Genomic DNA, 19,562 nt, shown 5'->3' with positions numbered 1-19,562 from the left:
TTTTTCAGACTTTTTCAGTTTTGGATTCAGAGGTGTTAACTGGGTAGAGCTGGAACTCCAGGCACCTCTATGTCGACAGACACCAGGGTTTCTGGTTACCTGCCAGCTTTTGGCCTGTAGCACTATATGCTGGAGTGACTGTATCCGTTTCTGTCTGTCTTCTGCTTGGGCAGTTGCAGTTTAAATGAAGAAAGCCATTCTGTCTGGCTAATGCAGAGTTGTTTTATTGACTTGTCTGATGTGAGCTTTCTTCACAAAAGTCATTTTAGGTTATACCTTAACAGCTATCTTTGGGTGCTTCTGGGTTTTCTCTTTTCCTAGATTTCATCCCCACAGATCCTGGTTTCTCTTACCCAGCTATAGATCAGTATTTTACCTTTTCCCAGATCCTCTTTCCACTTACACCTCTTCCGTTCAAACACTAAATCCTATTCTACCAGTCCCTTTTCATGGCATGTTTCAACTCTTCTCCGGATTTTTTTGCCTGCAGGCAAAAGGTGCATGGTCTCCCACTCACACCGTGCCAGAAGTCTGGCAGGTCAGTGACCATCAGGCCACTAGAGCTCTGCCGCTGCCAGCTCCAACATTGTATTAGCAACGCTGAATCTGTAGCTGGCAGCTTCCTTCCTTCGTTAACCCTTCATGTAGAGAAAGAACAGAAGTTTCAGATGTTCTTTATTTACTCTCTGCCATGTCTGTATTTTTGAGTCTTTTTTTTCCCAATAGACTCAGGAAATGTGTTTCCTGATAGCACTATCAGCAATCTTTCGATAGGTTACTTTTCCAGAAGAAAATACTAGTATAAGTTTTTTTTTTTTTTAAGTCAGTTTCAGTGAGGTTTTAGTTGGGGAGCAGGACAGAGGGAAAAAATGAAAGAGACTGCTCTGGTAATGTGAACTATTATGTTTAACCTTTCCATAATATAGCATAGTTGTCACTTGAAAGAGTATTTTAATTCAATTTTAGAAAGCTATTTCAATATGATTAAAAAAAAGGAAAGTTAAAATATTTTGATCAACCTGGACCTATCTTTACTAGAGCTTTATTTTATAGGATAATCTGAGGGAAATTATCTGATTTTTCAGTTTTTGTTCTATAGAGGAAAATACACAAAAAGATCTGATTTTCTGCTTTCTTCTTTGTAGGTCATATGCTTGACCCTGTTGCTACTCAGTTTTCTCACATATATTTGAGGCATTTACTTTTCAGCTCTGAGTAACATGAGATGTACTTGATTCTTGCCTTGTTTCAAAGCTGCCTTTATTGCTCCCAATAGCAGCAGTAAAATCAACAACATTCTGATGAGCATGCTCTGCTAGTGCTTGAAAAAGGTATGAGCTGCCTTGGAGTAACTGGAGCTGTCTTCAAAGTGAGAAAGATGACGCTGCATCACTTTGCACTGTGGTTCATGTTAGGAAGGCTTTTTTTCTTTTTCTTTCCTGAGAAAGGGAACTAAAATGTTTTAAAAATAAAAAATTTTAAATGGTGCTGGAGATTCTGGCATGCTCAGAGTCCGAACTTCCTTCCCTTTTCTGTCTCTTTTTCCATTGACATCAAGAATGCACAAGCTCAAAGGAAGGACTGATACAGCCCTTTTAAGGAAATGCAACATGAGCTGCAAATCAAGGAATAGCAGTTCTGTGACAACTGGGTCGATGTATATAGAAAGGATTTCAGTGATGTTTATTTATTCAGTCTCTTCCTGCAAGATTAGTCCCATTATGTAGCTGCTATGTGCTCCTTGCCAATTCATTCAATTTAAATAAAAACTTTCTGCTAGCACTTATGTACATATCAGTGACAGTCATCTAAATAAAATATCCAAGCCCCTTGAGTCTCAGGAATAGTCTGAGGAAGAGGCAGATCATATCCTATTTATTTGGAAATGGGATGCGTGTTGACCTAGGGCTTATTTTGAAATAACGGCTAAATGTTAAAATCTTTATGGAATCTTAACATTAAATTTTATGAAGACAGAGATGTTTACTGGGATGTGATGCCGGAGCTAGGACCAAAATCAATTGCTGAAGATTAAAAAAACAACACTACCGCAGGTGGGAAAGGGGAGCATCCACAAACTCGGGGTAATCACGCTTGTGGTTTTTTTATCATTTTTATTTTATTTGCTTGATGGTAATTATGTAATGTGATTTATATACAGTGCTTCTGAGTGCTGTATTAAATTGACAACTCTTGCTGGGTGAACACACAAGCAAATACAGTACTTTCTTTCTTTTCTTTAAATGTGCTGAGTTTTCTCTTGGAGAACCCTGTCAAGTCTTTCCTCTCAGTTAGAGGTCTGAAGAAAATGAGTCAGTGTAGATAAAAACAGCTTGATTAATCATTACTGAAACACAGGAAAAATTAAAATACATTTTTTGCTTGCAAAGTAGAGAAAAGCAATAAAAACAATGCCAGACGGTTAATGCCTCTCTTGTACCTTTCATTTGAAAGACCTCAAAAGAACATCAAGAAGAATAAAGGCAAAATCTATTCCCTATTGGCATCATTATAAATGTTGTATCCTCTAAAACTCTGAAGACATCCAAGAAGAGTAGAAGAATAAATGGCATTGAAATAAAGAAGGTCTCTCTGGAGCTTTGTTCAATCAGCTTTGTTAGAATTCACTCAAATCGGATGATTATAAGAAAAGATCTCATTTGTTTCAACATTAAAGGAGCAAATTAATATGTGGCGAGCTGCTAATAATTGCCTCGTTATTTAGTGAATGGGCATTGTGTCCAATTTACAAAATTACAATCATATTGTTAAAGTATCAATTGGGAAAGTTTAATCTGAATTTCCTAACTGTCTGTATGATTAGTTGTGGGATTTGCAAAGTAAAGCAGAGTTGTGGGTTGGAGTGAGTTCTGCAGCACACCACAAACCTATGGTGCCAAGAGCTCTCTGAAATAATTCAGCTTTTCATTAGTATAAATTACATCTGCTTAGATCCTGAGATAGATTTGGTCCAACTAAAGAGTGAATTTGGCTGTCTCTGCTAAGATTGCAGCTTGGAATGTAGCTGGTCAATCCAGACATTGTTTTGCAGACCTCACTGACTCAGAGAAATCAGAAGGTTTGTCGTGAAGTTTTGGCTAACGGGTTTAAGAGATGTGGCCTGAGATCATGCGCACTTGGATCTTCAGCAGCCCTGTAGATCTGTGCCTGGGAACTTGGTGAGCCAAGATCTGTGCCTTTGGGAAACCCAGCCGTGCAAATGATCCTGTAGCTGGAATTTCATTCTCTTGATGGAGACATTTGAAATGTTGGAGGTTTCTTTCAAATTGGAAAGTAACCAAATTTCCAAACATTGAACTCCTCTGTGGAACTGAATCACGTTTTGTGACCTACTTTTAGTTAGATTTGCTTGTGACCTTTTCTAATTCTGGCTGTTTTGTTATTTAAAGATTTGACCTTTGATTCTGTGAAGCCACTTCAGTGCTAAATGCAAAGATTTAATAACTAGAACTGTTTGATAAGTGACCTTTATTACACAGCTATTTCTCTTTGCTAGAGAAGCAGCACTGTTTTGCAAGTTCTAATTCACAGTTTTAATTATCTTTTCTATTGTCTGTAAGCTTGCACAGGAAATGGAAAGGTCAGACATTTCATTTTCTTTACTGATTAAAATATAAGTGCTGCTCAACAGTTATAATGTATCATTCAAGAAAAAGACGGGCCAATTTGTCAGAATCATGCCCAGCTGCACTGCTGAGGAGTTTTACGTCCTTCTGGTCAGCAACGAAATGAGTAATTTTCTAGAGGCAAAGCAGCTTATCAAAGATACGCTCAGAGACCATGGTGTATAGAGGTGATATATGTGTCTAAATACACAAAAAGAGAAGAAAAGGTGAATGGTTCTCTCTGCTTTCTTTTTTAGCTATATAGCTATAATGAAAGCAAACATAGATCTTGTGAAAGGCACAGGTAAGCCCTTAATTGACATTCCCTGGCCAGAGGGCGTAAACAGTAATGGTGCAGGTTCCCACGTTGTCCTGCCAATCTGCAGCGACCCAGCAGCTGCTGGACCCTCACTGCGGGTGAGAGGCAGCTTGGACTACCTGCCAGGTCCATCCTTGGCTTCTCTGGTTAGGCTGCTGATGGGTTAGTATTTAATTGCTATCCTGGTGTTTGTGATACGGACACCTGTAAACAGTTAACTGCAAAACAGACCACCGACAAGGCGAGTATTCTGTAATTCAGCAGTTTCTGTCTCCCTGTATTCAGGTTTCTGTGTGTAAGAATTGTTTCTCTGCCTCTGTTCATTTTTAACACAAACAGTACAGCAAGTGAAATAGAAAAGTGATCAGCGTCTTGTACTAGTTAGGGCTATCATGGGCAACCTTGAAGATGTTAAGTACCAAAAATCTGCACATGGGAGGTACACATGAAGTTTGCAGCATATATCCCAGAGTGTGGGGTGAGGGGGGCCACAGGAGATCACTACAGCTCCTCAAGGGTCCCATAGTCCCAGTGCCATCAGGAGCCATCAGCCAGGTCCTAGTTCAGTATTGGAAGCAGCAGCCCTGACGGTCCTGTTGCTTCCCAATTCTGGCCATGCTGGATACCTGACCCCCTGCCCCGAATAGCTCCCTCAGTAGTCACCTGGCAGAGAAGCCACATTTGAGCAGCCTTCATGTCTGAAAGTGATGGGACAGCCATTCCTGAGTTAGGGTGCAACTGCAAACAGGAACACTGCGTTAAATGAAGAAAAGGAGAGCTGTTATATATGGATTACTGAAAATGTCCCCTTTGTGACGGTCGTAAAACAAGACCACAAGCTGCAGGGCTATCTCCATATGGGGGTTCAATGAATGAATATTGATGTGTGTTTTCTCATAAATTGCAGAAGATGTGATGCAAGAAGATACTGCAGTCAATGAATGATGCTGGCATCAGTGGACTATCTGTCATGGGTGTATTTAAGGCTTGGTTCAGATGCACAGAGAATAATGAGTTCTGTCTTAACTTTCTCTGGGGTCTCTGTTAGGAAAGGTGCACATTAGGGCATCTAAAACTACTCTAGATTTTAAAAATATTTATTTTGAGATAAGGGAGAGGTTAAGCCTCTTCTTTACTGAAGAAGAGCAGATTACATGGTGACCTAGTTCAGGCATTGAATATTATGAAAGCATTTTATAAATTGGAACAAGATAAATGAATCACAACAAAAGAGCTAGAAAACTGGGGGACACAATTGCAGGAGTAAGTGTGCTTGGTTTATTCGAGCAGAACAGTTGCACTCAGTGAATAGAAAATGTGCAATGCATTTCTAACTAAGGTCAGAAATCAAACAATTCCAAGTTTGAGAGAGCAGCTCCGTTTTAATGGAGAAAGAAAAGTATTATGAAAAAACAACGCTCTGAGGTTGAGGCAAGTTTAAATGGGTCCAGATTCTTGACTGAATTGGCGTTTTCCTATCTAGCAGTTTCATATTCAGCATTTGTTAGTTTGAAAATTCACCCTGAAAGCTATAAATTAATCTACTGGGGCTTTAACAATTCACTTCATGTTAGGATAAAAGTTATGTTTATGGATTTGTTTAGATCACCCAGCCATGTCCTCATAAAGTATCTTAGAGAGGATTTCTGTAACTAAGTGGTAAACAGAAGGACTGTTGCATTCAGCTGCATCTCTTGGGATTTCATCTTTGCTGTCAGAGAGCTAGGCAGGACAGCTCTCTAAAACTACAATAGCTATAAAAAAAATACATGATGTTCTATAAAGAAAACATTGCCAGTGTTTTTGCATGCAGTCAAGCATCTTTAACTCCTGACGAAATGAGGAAAACATTTTCAGGAACCACTTACATAGAGAAGTGAGCCTTTGCAACTGCTAGGATTATTGCAGAAGTCTTGCAGGTTGCACCTTAGTTCAGTTAAATATTGTCACCCAAATATAAGATATTTCAGCTGTTATAATTTGGTTCTTTTCAGATGTTCACCTCTTGTCCTTATAATATGTACCATTACCAAACAAATTTGATGTCTTCTTGGCCACCATGTCCTAAGGGTTACCATGGTTAAATGTGTCCAGGATATTCATTGCCATCAGTTAAATGAAGGTGTGATTTTGAAGTGAAATAACCATAAGGCTGATCAGAAAAGCACTTAGCATCCTGTCAGGCTGACCATCGGAAGAACGTGAGGGGAATTATCCCTAAGGATCGTACAACTGAAGTCACTGGCTCCCAGTCAAGAGCAGGACAGAGATCTAGTCTGTGACCATACGCAAAATTGTAGATGATCTGTAGCCTGGACTGTCTTCTGTAGTTTTTGCTGGGTGGATATAGTTTTCATTTGTTTTAGATTGCCGGCCAAACTGTTCATAAAATCCAACCTAAATATATGGCATTTCCTCTTATTCTTTTGGTGCAAAAGACCCAAAAGATGTATTTGCTATTTATAGCTTGATAAATGGAAGATCACATAGGTCTCTATGTCCCTGTAAGATAGATAACTGTTCCTATTTCCATTTCATATGGGAGAAATAGTATCATAGAATGCACTCAGGAAATACTCTCTTTGACTTCACTGTGTCTGGGATTATGTTCCTAGTTCACAAGTCACCTGTCCCTCTGCCTCTTGTTTTACATAGGTCATAACTATTCTTTGGAGAGAGCACTGTATTCCTGTACATACATCTCCTTTCCAAGGACAGGATTTTCGTGCCACCAGATTGCTTGTTAGAGTAACGCTTCATTTTTGACTCCTATCACACGTTTGAGAACTATTCATTCAAACACATAAGCACAGTCAGTGTATAGTTAAATTTCTAGAATTTTTTGTACCTTTTTCCTGTTGCTGACAACACCTTGTTAAAAGAGAAAAAGGCATTGATCTAAATACTATTTTCTGCTGCTCTTTCTTTAATTGTTTTCTCTTCTAGTGGGAAGAGTAATGTTTAGAGAGAAAAAAGAATGATTCTTTTTCTAGTTGACTTTGCAAAGAAGAGAACAAAGGAAAAGATTACAACTACTGCCTCTTTCAGGAAAAAAAGATTGCATTCAGAGCTTTGTAGCAGTAGGGTTTTCCACCAGCTCTGCCACATGGGGACTGATGGTTTTTTAAAGAGAAGTATCGCTATCAATTTGGTGGACTATGCCCATCTTCCTTTTAAATGAATTTTCAGCCTTTATGTTTTACAGAGAAAGACTTGCCGTATATTTTTGATTTCTTTCAGCCTCTACAACTAGACTGTGACCTGTGTGCCATTGTTTCAAACTCAGGACAGATGGCTGGCCAGAAAGTGGGAGCTGAGATAGACAAGTCCTCCTGCATATGGAGGATGAACAATGCGCCCACGAAGGGCTATGAGGAGGATGTTGGGAAGAGGACAACCATAAGAGTGGTCTCTCACACGAGCGTGCCCCTGTTACTCAAGAATCCTGAGTATTTTTTCAGAGAAACCAACAACACTGCCTATGTGATCTGGGGGCCTTTTCGGAACATGAGGAAAGATGGAAATGGCATTGTGTACAACATGCTGAAGAAAACTGTTGACAGCTACCCAGCTGCCAAAATCTATGTGACAACAGAAAAGCGCATGGGTTACTGTGATGCTGTGTTTAAGAAGGAGACAGGAAAAGACCGGTAAGTCCTACTTCTGAAGAGCAATTATAATGTTTGAAAAAAGATACATGAGAGAAGGCCATGCTGGCTGCCAGCTACTAAATGAGTCCCTAGATATGTTTTTAATGGATTGTTATATGGTTTTGACTGTTATAAGCACTTGATGAGGCAGCAGCTAGGCCCCATTTACCCCACCTACGCTACCTTCTGTTCTTTCCATTTCTGTTGGCTTGAGTCCCAAAAATATTGGATGTCTTCCTGAAACATTTTAAAAGCTGTATGTTGTTTTCAGCTCAATTTACTATTGATTAAATTGACATTTTATTTGAAGAGGATAATCCTACACAAACAACATTTCTAAATGCACAACCTCAGGATAACTCTGGATATTGTGTTTTCTTCTCTGTTGAGATTCGCTTTAGCTTCAAACACAAACTTCAGGGTACAGAATGTTTATGGTATTTCTTGGTGAAAATGAATTATCAGTGATATTGTAATAGATTTAGGTTTCTACCAGAATTACGTTGGTATATTCTCCTTGCCCGACAATGTGTGTTTATGCTGCTGAAGTGGAGGTTGTAAGAGAGATGGAAGTGTGAGGGTCACTGTTTTGGCTAACACTTTTAGTGCTGAATTTGGATTTGTGGAATTGAGTCCACGAGCTACAGAATTTTGTAGCTGATCTGCAAAAATTCTAATCCTCTGTGTTTTTGCATGAAAGAGAACCTGTCACAGATAGTCAGTGGAGCTAGCTAGAAAGGAGTTTCCAGATCACTATTCTGCCTCGGTGTTATTTCAGTTTGGGTGTCAGTGGTGAAGAGCTGTAGCTTTCTCACCAAACTAAAAATACAGGTATACACAAACAATTTAACTTAGTCCAAACTTTTTATTTAATTTTTTGAAGTTGAAGAGCTTGTTCTCTTAAACTTCCTTCATGATGCTCTCTGTTATTAAATTGTCAAAACTTGCTTTTGCCTTTTTTTAAAGGTATTAAAATGTAGAGAAGAACTTGGCTCTCAACTTATTCACTGTGTGCACGTACTGCTGCTGGGATTCTGGAACTAGAGGGAGCTCCTATACACCATAAAGGTGTCCAGGTTCTCACAGCTTCTTTGGTTTAACATATGGTCAGCAGAGGTTAATAGAGAAAATACAGAACTATTCTTCAAAAGTGCCCTCTAATAATCCAGGTCATCCAGTTTACATATTAATCAAGCTGAATATGATCATGGGTACTTTTATTGCATTACTAAATATAAATTTGTTTATATTTACAGTACTTCCATTTTAATAAAATCAGTAAGGTCACAGTGACTTTACAACACTTTTACCAAAATCTATACTGTGAGACCAGCCAATTGCAAAGGGTATCTTATTTTCTTCATATCAAAAAATCTCATCATCCAATGTCAAAGCATCCTCATCTCCAGTCTAGTGCATTCCACTTCAACAAATTAACACATCACAAGGTTTTATTATTACCTAATTAACAAAATAGAAATGTTTCCTTCCAAGTCAAAAGCAAATTGAACTTCCATTTTCCCTGTGCTTGCTAACAAAGTTCTCAAGCAGCCTGACCTCAAAGTGGCTCAATTTCTTTCTCCTTAATCCACTGAAACAACTAAAACTTTCACATGGCCATCAGGGGCAAAGTGTAAACAGCCTGCCTCATGATCCACTTCACATTGCATTTGCAAGTACCTCCCTTTAACCTCATCAGAAAACTTCAGTCCTCACAGTGGAAATCAGGTAACATTCTTGTTTCTACCGAAACACTTATTTTCTACACCTGCTTTTCTACATAAAATACTAAGTTGTGCAGCTCATCAGCTGGAAACAAGGGAAACAATCAGCATGTCATCAGCCAACACCTTCTGTATCACTAGAAAATATCCTGCAGTTCCCTACTAATCAGAGGACCTCAGCTTGGAAACTGTTTCATTTTCTGTAATATCTTTCACAGACCATTCTGCTGTTTCTAAGGGGTTCGTGGGGCTGTTAGAGGTATATGGTGTTTGTGGAAGCAGGAAAGGGACAGCACAGGAGTTGTGTGGGTAATGAAAGTAGTTTCATGCATTATGCCAGACTATTATGATGCTGAGACAGACTCAGGTTCCTCAGCCAAATATTCCTTCAGTTCCTAGGAGAAACATCAACTCTTGCTTGCAATATTAGTTTGAACAGAGGTCTGTTTCAACATGTCCCCAGCAAAAAATTCTGGAAGGAAACCAAGTTCAACTCATGTTTTAAAATGCACCGAGTGAGTTGTAACCGCATCTATTTTTAGTCTGATCCTAAAATACAGTCCTTATGTACAGTGCATGCTACCAATGCCTACTAAGATTACAACAGATTTCTGGTCTGTCAAGCCTTTAATGAGCTTTCTATTTCTACTCTTTGATGTACCCTCTCTTTAAGCAATTAGTGGGACTTTTAAGTAGTTTCATCCTCATGGTGCTCAAATGCTAGAGGATGTTACAGGAGGTGGCTAACAGCTGTGTGCTGTGGTCACTGCTGTGCTGCAGATGAGCTCTGGTCCTGCACTATGGGAGCGGGACCCTCATCACTGACTTCTGTGAGTGCAGGCTCCAAACCCACAGCTTTTCTTTGGATAAAGGTTTTATCATTGGGTCATGGAAGAAACAAGATTTGCACCTAAAGAGCTTCCAACAAACATGTTTTATTAATTTAGAATAAAGCATTTTTTAATTCTCCTGCAGTACAAAATATCCTCTGATATGGACTATGCGTGCTGGAGAGTTAACCTTGCGTGCAATGTTACGAATCTGGGGGACATATGTTCTTTCTGAGAGTCTTCATTAGTGAAGCATTTGAGTTCAAGGCAGTGAATGCTCATCTGTTTTGAATAATTATTGTACATAAATAATATTCATTACCAGACATTCGCAATTTTTCATTAATGCATTTTACTTGGTACTTCCCTAGAGGGAGCATAAAGCTGGCAGCTTCTTCCAATACTTTACTAATGTTTTAGTATATTATATGTATTGAGTCAGGTGAAAGGATTTAAGGAAACAGTAGGTAATTATTAAATGCAGGTTACCTGAATCCAGGTAAGCAGTTCTAAAGACATTTATAACTTTCCCATGCATTAGAAATACAATGTAAGATCATATAACAACATTTAATTGATAATAACAGAGAAAACTATAGTCTTCATTAAAGCAGCAGAGATAATTCTGGTCTGATAGAGTGCACTGAGCAGCCCTAAATAGCTTTTAATTAGCTGGCACCAAAGCTGCACCACCCTTAGGGAGGGTAAAATTAATGAAAACTAGCAGCAAATAGATCAGTGCTACTGGATGTTATTGCCTTGGGTGAAGGTGATGAGGAAGAAGGGAGTGTCTTTTAAGGATCATTTAGAAAACAGTCTGCATTAAAAGTCACTTTCAGAAAGCAATGATAAAATAAATCTGTGCTAATATCAGTGAGCCAATCTAATGTCATCCAGATTGCAGACTCTGTTGTTGTTTATCCTGCAAACATCTCGGGCTAACAACTCAGCACAGCCCATCTCCGTAGGTGGTGCCAACTCCTCGTGGCCTCTTGGGGGCCTGTGGTGTGGTCAGACCACTTCAAACCATCCCGTCGCACCGGCAGGACGTGGAGCCCCGGAAAACAGCCAGTAGTGCGTGTGCTAAGCACAGGTCTAAGCACAACTTAACGTGTTCATAGTCACACTTCGTAGGAATAACTACCTGAAAAGAGCATGGTGAGCTTTGCTGAGGAGATACATTCTGTTCTCCTAAAATTCTCACTGAGAGACACAAGGTGACGTTCAGAAACCTGGCCAGTCCCACAGACGATTGACTTGCCACACGCACTATCTCTAATGACCGCTCCTAGTCAAACAATTCAGTTTGATTCAGCACCGTTGTATTCAGATGATTAGCTATATGAGTATGAAGCTGTACAGGAGGTGGATTCAGTGAGTCATGTTTGCAGTCAGACAGCTGTTACTGGTTTGAAGGATTTTTGTTAGTATCTAGGAAAATCCTGTAGTAAGAAGATTGCTTTTGTGCTTCTCTTCCAGTTCTCAGTTTCCTCTGTTCATGCCCAGATGGTGCTGTGCGTTAGGTTGCAAGAGAGCTGTCTTATCATTTGAAGCAGAGATGGATCATGCTGATCACTGAGTCAAGATTCAAAATTTGGGTGGGTGCTCAACCTGCTATTTTGCTCAGTTCTGCTCACTAATTATTTATTACTTTGGCAATATTTGAGATTTATATTATATCTCTGTCATTTAGAGCTATCAAATTATACTCATCTAAAGTTCAGACTGGCACTGTTAGACGGCTGCAGTCATCACAGCTTCACCTCAACTAATATGTGGTTGTTGATGTGTCTGACTAATCTGCGCAAAGCTGTAGTCTAGTAAAGATGTCATTGAAACGAAGAAATGAAATTACATTCGCTGAGACTCAGGTAGCTGCAACTTCTATTGTTTGGTGGTATTCTTCGTGAATTGAGGTATTAAAGCTGTCAGTGGCCAGCTCATCGGAGTTTTATACTGTATTTCTGGATGTTGGCTTGAATGAAATATTATAGTTATGCTACTTCCACTTTTGCACTTGTTTACATAGACCTGTTTCTCTATCAGGGCCATTCAGAGAAAATATCAAATCTTAGCCAGAGTTGCACAACATTTGCAAAAGCATTTTTTTCAGTGGGAAATTGTAAATGTTGATGCTGAAAGCTGGCCTCAGAGAGTTAAATTTTGGGAGTTGGGAAGGACTTTTGATTGGTGCTTTGTATTAACATTCTTTTCCTGAAAAATTCTGTAAGATGAGTAAGTGTTCATTTCATTTCAAGAAAATGAATAGAGTAAGGGAATATTAGCATCTTTAAATTATGATTCAGACTGACATAGAAATGCTTGTTTAAGCATTTTTAAGGACAAAAATGAATTGTAGTTTACTCATTGCTACAGTTTGTATTATGATGATATAGTTATGATGAATAGTTTATTGCACCAATAAAGTCAGCAAAAAGTTCTCCATTACCTGTGAAAATCAGAGCAAGCCCCAAATTGTGTGTTTGATATAGTGAACATTTTTCATGTGCTCAACTGTAGACTTTTCTTGAACCATTCCTTGGCACTTTCATTCTTTTTATAATGTAATTCCTTCAAAAAAAGGTTAATGGGTTTGTCCATCTTAATTCATAGAGGACTTAAATACCTTCGTTGTCAGTTAAGACTCCTTTATTACCTGAAAAAGCAAGGGTCTAAAGCATGAAACCTTAATGAAATAAATAGATTTTTCATTAAAAAACACTTAAAACCTCAACCTCTATTGCTATTCATGGTCAATCACAAGACTAGTAACAACTGCTCTGGGGTTTACACTCTCTGCCCTCACTCTTCCATTTCCTGATAAAACACCAGTTGTTCATGAGTGTCTTAGATTTATTCCCTGCAGCCCATTAGTAACTGCATTTATTTTACTTTATGAAGATTTTCCTAATTAAGATGAACGTTTTTATCTATTAGGCAGATGGAACTCAATAGAAGAAGCCTGTTTTTTATTACCATGCCAGTAAATGCTGTACAAAGCACTGGCACTTTTGTTAAGAAACAGAGCTCCCACTACATTACACTAATTATGCAGTAAAAAGAAACTTTATTAAAAAAAGATCAATATTAGCTAATATTTTGTGGTAATGCTGTGGCTGGATATAGATTTGTGTGGGCTCAGAAACTGATTGATTCTTTGGTGATTGCTAACTTTAGCCATGGAGTCATTTATTTTTACCTAATGATGTAAGTCAAGAATTACATAATCAGGATCTACTTTATCTTTGTCTTTGCATTTTTGCATTTTCTTTGAATGAATCCAACAACTATTGCTTTTAATTTATCACATCTTCTTTAAGCGCCACTGAATCCATTTTCTCGTCCTGACAAACCAGATGTTACAACTTTATACAGTGTTTGGTAATGTTGGAATTACACACACAGCTTTCCCTTCCTGTCCGTTAAAAGTGAAATCTGAAACTTTTATGGTGATGATAGCATTGCTGATATCTCTCATGAGCAATGCTGAGATTACTCAGGTAGATGAGATTTGCCAGCACTTTTCTCGCATCCCATGAACATTTACCTTCTGAAGGATTAGGCAAGACAGTGATAAATATGGGAGAAATCCTGGTAGCACAGTGCATCCCAGTGCTTCCAGCTTTGCTGTCATTAGTGGAGGTATTTTATGGTAGTAACGGTGTAAGATTTGGAGGAAGAAGTTAGTAGAGGCATAGTTTTTGAATGTAGCCTTTGGTGTTCATAGAAACTTCACTGGATCATCTTTCGTAGATCAGCTTTTTTGCTTTTTCAGATCACAGTGTCTAAAACAAACCATGATTTTTTTAAAGGAGCTTAAATTTGAAAGGGACAGAACTAATTTCAAAAAATCAAGAAATTCATTTTTAACTTGCCTTTGCTGCCAGTTGAAACAGTTGCCTTTAAAAACAGAGCGATTACCATTAAAATCTATATTTATCACCAGTTGTCATGCTTTTCCATGATATATTAAATAGATTAGGAAATAAATGCAGTATCACTATTATTTTAGTATGATAACTGTTGGTTACTGATAACTGTGGGTTTTCTAACAACAGCTACCTAAAATGCTGCTGTATTTACCATGTTTAGCAAAAGACGTCTCACTGCAATCAAACCACATGAGATGTGCGGGGGGATTTTGTGTTATACAGTCGCTATTCAAGTGAGGATATCAACTTTCACAGCTAGGGAATAAAATACTACAGTAATGTGTTGTTCCAGATAGAGAAGGGTTTCTGTACATCTGTCCAGCCACTAGCCAATAAAGCTTACAAGAGCTGACTTCCATTTAAAAAAAAAAAAAAAGGTGGATGAGACCTAAAAGTAACCCCAGAACTAATTTCAAATATGTCACTGAATGAGATCTAGAAAAGATTGTCTTCTCAAAGCTTTGAACAAGTAGGCAACATTGTAGAAGAAAAACTGTTCAAATTTGGAAACAGTTTAGCCAGAACTGCTATTGGAGTGTTTTATCTTAAAACTGTAGAAAGATTAGTAAACAAATACTGCATTGAAAATTTAATAGGTAAGAAATCAAGCCTTTGTGAGACCTCATATGCATAAGTCACCTACCTTTGGGAAAACTGTGAAATTTTGTCTCATTAAATTCATTTAGAACTCAATGTTAATTAGGCTCTCGCTTATGCTTTTACCCATATATAAACAAAGCAGATGTTCTGCACTGTTTTGTTTATATATGGGTGGCGATGAATCCCATATAAAGAAGGTACAGAACAGTGGAGCTGTACAGCTATATCTATGTGTGCACATGGGTTTGTAGTGCACGTCTTTGAAGGTAACTCAGGATTCGCAACGATGCTTCTCCGAGAATTTGATGTTGTATCAGGATATGCTACAGCCTACGTTTAAAAAAACATCACTGACTACATCCCATACAGTTCCTGTAATACTCAAATTCTCTGAGCTTTTAATGGTGGGCAGCTATGCATTTAAAGAATAACATGCACGAGAATAGCATGTGCAATTTTACTCAGGCATTCACATCTTCAGCAGGTTTTGGAAGCTATAACAGTTTGGAAAAATATGATGACTTCTGTAGGGACTTACTAGGAGTCTTGAGGAGTGTCCTCAAACAATTTGATGTCTTGGACTTTGACCAGCAGGTGACTTGGTATGGGTGTGAAAGGGAACACTTTTTGACTCAGGTTTGCAAAGATTCAGCCATTCCATTTTCAACATTTTGTAAGCAATTCTAGTTTATAGTAGCATTCAGTATAAGTGGTACTCCGTGCCAGGGACACCACACATTTCTCAGTACCTGAGCAACCCTACGCAGTGCATTAGTATTCAGGAAAAATGCAACTCCAATAGAAGAAAAGGTTTCTAAATGCCCATATTTGTTCTTTGCACATTTGCCTATCCTGATCTTTGGAGACTTCTTTTTCTTTATTTTAATTTTAAAGAGTCAGTCATCCCAGCAAGCATATGCTCTGTGCTGCAGTCGTACTGGTTACAGAAAGGAGACATGAGCTGCCTGTCTAATAACATTCTCTACATGACTCATTAGAACTTGCAAAACACAGTACTTGGTGCAAAACTTCAAAATTTGCTGTAGATGATGTCACTACTGCAGAAAAGAATAGGAAGAGTAGCAGATGAAATCCTAAGAAACAAACAGCATGCTTTTATCTTAACAATAAAAAAAGGATAAATGTCAGAAATGTGCTCTGTGTTCAGTTGCCTCCCCATGTGTTGTTTCAGAGTTTTCCTTGAAGTACGTTCATTAGAGATGCTGGCGCTCCTGTCTCCAAGAGCATCCCAAACATTTTCCATGAGAGCATTTCCAAAAATATTGCAGTTATCGCTTAAGCCTCAGAATGCCTCTGTGAGGCAAGGAATATTTATCCCCTTTTTACAACTTGACTTCCCTGAGAAAAGGATGCTGGGGAAAAGCAGCAGCTATTGCTGCGCAGAAATTCATGCTTATAGGGCTTTTTGAATTTTGTGTGCTTACCATGAAGGCATTTCAGTCTCCTACAGTGCTAATTTGGGGTTGGAATGGTCTGGAACAACACACTGGAACCAATTTCAGCTGCTCTATAACCTGTTTTCAGCCAAACACATTAATGTTCTGGCACTTCCTACCACATGAAATTAGTAGTGGTCTCTTGACATTTTGCAGTCAATCAAAATATTAGGGAAAGGAAATCATCTGAAGAGTATCTGTAAAGCAGAATTTCTCTAAAAAATGATTTTTTTTCAATTTGTTCACTTCAAATACTGTATATTTTCTTATCCTGTGTCTATCTATCTCAGCTTTGTCTCAACGTCTTCCTCCAGTGCATTAAGAAATGTGACTAACGTTTATCATGTGTGCCTTTGCTGGAGCTCAGAGATTTTCTTCTCTCTGTGTGCACTACTCTGATTTTATGTTAGCAATGACACTGTTGAAATATGCTTTGTATTTGGAGTAGAAGGAAGCAGTGATCCTTAACTCCTCTGGGCTTATTTCATGATCTTACATTGCCTTTACCTCCTCTTCCAAGAAAGCATGGTGTTCAGCAGAGTTGCATTTCGGCTCCGCTGTACAGATCCTGCAAGGGTTTCTCAGCTGCAGTTGCATCTCAGATCCTTCTCGCTCCTGGAGGTATTTTGGGCCTCACTCATCAAGTGCCTTGCAGCATTTTAACATTACGTAGGTGATCCTCCAGCTTTATATACTACTTAGACCTGTCTAAGCACCAGTGGCTTCCTGCCAAGCTATGCTGCTTTGCTTAGTTAAGAGAAAAGTGATGAATGGATGAATAACTGAGGCCAGTTCACTGTTTACCAGGGTGGAAGAAAGAATTTCAGGTAACTGGATGTGGTAGAGGATGTTACTTGGGGATATTATATCCAGGGAAGGCTTATTCCAGTTTCACTTCTAAGCTTTCAGTTCTGGACCTCTTAAAGTTTTCCTCTGTTTTTGAAATAGTAACAATAGGCTTCATATGTATTTGACCAATTTCAGAGTAGGATTAGCAAGAGCAACTCCAAATGTTTCCTTTGAAACTTTTCCTTCTGTCTGTGTAGCAGGACTGAGGTTGGCATATTATATAAACATTTTCTTCATTATTACATTTTTCCCCGAGGCTATCATATTGATTTCAAAACCATGGTCATCATTATACTAAAATGGTGGCATTAATAGTTTGGTCTCTGTGGGTGGATTATAATAGAAAGTTTGAAAATAATTGCCCACTAATGTGAAAGGTGGAAATATGTACAGTATTATATTGCTCATAATGTAACCATTAAAATAACAATTATGCGATAATGAAAAGAGTCATTATACTCTAGTTTATCTTTACATAATGTTAATAGCTAATGAAAACAGAGAAGATGATATCTACTTACATTTAACAATACTACTGCGTTTCCTGTAATGAGAGAATATTTTGCACAAAACTGTGAATTTGTATAAAGTTTGTGTCCATTCTTTATGTGCTTGGAAATGTGACCAATTTAAAACCAACTGTTACAAATTCTTTTGTATCAAATGGTACATATAGTCTTCCCAAAGGTTAAGTTTTTAAGCATCTTTCCATTAGTCTGAAATTAAGTTACCATAAGTAGTAAAATCTTGCAACATGATTGCATTGAACAAAAATACAAAATAAATTTAGGTCAGTATATTACCACTGATGTGTTAGAAAAATGAAGGTAGCATGACTTTGAATCAGTCAGCAGAATACAAATCTTGTCTCTTTAGGTGACTGAAAAACGTTAAATAGATGCATTCTCATCTGTGGCAATTTTGTTTTGGTGTTGGCTCAGCCACATAATCAAGTTCCTTTTCTATTGTAGACAGGGGCAGAACATTCAAGAACAAGTGTGAAAACAAGTTTTCCACTTTTTTTTCAACTGTTCTATTTTTAGCAGTTGTATGTTTTGTAATGGATATAGAAGCCTGTCATTTTGTATTTTGGGATACGGAGCTTAAAGGTAAAAGTGCTTAGTTCAGAAATGCATAGATAGAGTTCTCAAATACTCTGAATGGCAAGAACATTGATTATAGTTAAGACATTTTGGTGTTTGTCCATCCAGATCAGATTACATTGATTTTTAAAGATGCAGTAAGATTGCCCCCCATTTTTCACCACTTTCTATATTTTCCAAACATAATGACATGGTTGAATGTTACCTTTAAATGGCAGACTCGTGGAGGTGGGAATTATATCATGTAATCCATATCACTCCAAAGTACAATTGAGAGATACGAGTAAAGCAGTTATGAACTAGGTATTAAAAATGGAATTGAATTGATTTTTCTAGGTATTATACCAAGTGACATCAACAGAAAATGTCTTTGGTTTAGCAGTGTGACATTTAATTGCTTATGTTAATAGCCTACATTTGAGAGACAAATGGTTTGATTTCTTTATTTACTGAATGAGCGAATGAATTAATGCTTGGTCTTCTGTCGTTCTTTCCACCACTGCCCAAATACCCTCATTCCCTGTATACCCAGGGAGTGCTTTAGACCTGACTAGGAAATAAAGATGGAGATAGAAGCGGGGTGAGCAGAGACACAGAAACACCTAGGAGCCTCTCTGCTACCGGAGGCACATGGCAGCCTGGCCTCCCTGCTGCAGAGATGGAGAAGCCTTTCCAGTCAAAGGGAAGGCATTAGGGACTTCCTTCCCTTTACCACGTTCTCTGCTTCTCCTGACCACAGACAAAGGGAAGGTTAAGGCATCTCAGGCTGACTGGAGCAGGAGTGCAGCTGCAGAGAGTGAAGCCAGAGGTGGTGGAATCCACCTACAGGATCATCTCCCAGGAGGTGATGGTTCAGTCTTACATCTGTGCAAGGGTAGGGTTTAATTTTCCGTTCCAGCGAACCAAAAGGCAGGTTGAATTTGTGAGCCAATTGTGCAGGGTTGCATGGTGCTGTTCAGCGCCTGGTTACCATCTGCGAGTCTTTGGTGTCTGGGTGTCGGGAGAGCTTGGTACATACTGAGGTACATGCCCCTCCGTGAGGCCTGGTTTCAAGCAGTTCCTGAAGGTTTTCCTCTCCTGTGTCTCCTTCTCTTTTCTACCATCTCAGACTCTTCCATTTGCATTAGCCAACTCAAATCACAGGCTGTGAAGCTGTCGATGTATTTTGGTCACAAACTCTTCCTTGTTCATGTTTCTCTTTAATGGGATACTTGCTCCCATTGGCATGTTTCTTGCTTTCCTTCAATTTTTTTTTCCTTCTCTAACATTACTTTACTAATACTTTCCATGTTTTTTCTCTTTGATTTGCTGCCTCATTGTTTGTAACTCTGTCATATATATGTACGTATGTATGTATGTATGGCTTTCTTCTCTCAGCCTTTTGTCCTTTTGTTGTGAAACATATTGCCTCAAACACACCTGCCATTTTCAGCACAACCTCTTTTCAGATGGTTCACTGACCTGCAAGGTAG

The 19,562-nt window shown here is 38.5% G+C and overlaps 1 protein-coding gene across 1 annotated transcript in view; it reads left to right on the top strand.

The window, feature by feature from the left end:
* The window catches only part of ST6GALNAC3 (ST6 N-acetylgalactosaminide alpha-2,6-sialyltransferase 3), a 227,225-nt gene that overhangs the window by 149,011 nt on the left and 58,652 nt on the right, over nucleotides 1–19,562 (top strand). Inside the window, exon 3 of the mRNA XM_013960943.2 lies at nucleotides 7,186–7,595. Coding sequence (XP_013816397.2) covers nucleotides 7,186–7,595 — 410 coding nt within the window. The remainder of the gene's footprint in view (nucleotides 1–7,185; nucleotides 7,596–19,562) is intronic.

The sequence above is a fragment of the Apteryx mantelli genome, chromosome 8 (assembly GCF_036417845.1).
Source record: "Apteryx mantelli isolate bAptMan1 chromosome 8, bAptMan1.hap1, whole genome shotgun sequence".
NCBI classification, from domain to species: domain Eukaryota; kingdom Metazoa; phylum Chordata; class Aves; order Apterygiformes; family Apterygidae; genus Apteryx; species Apteryx mantelli.
This window is presented reverse-complemented; position numbering and strand designations above follow the sequence as displayed.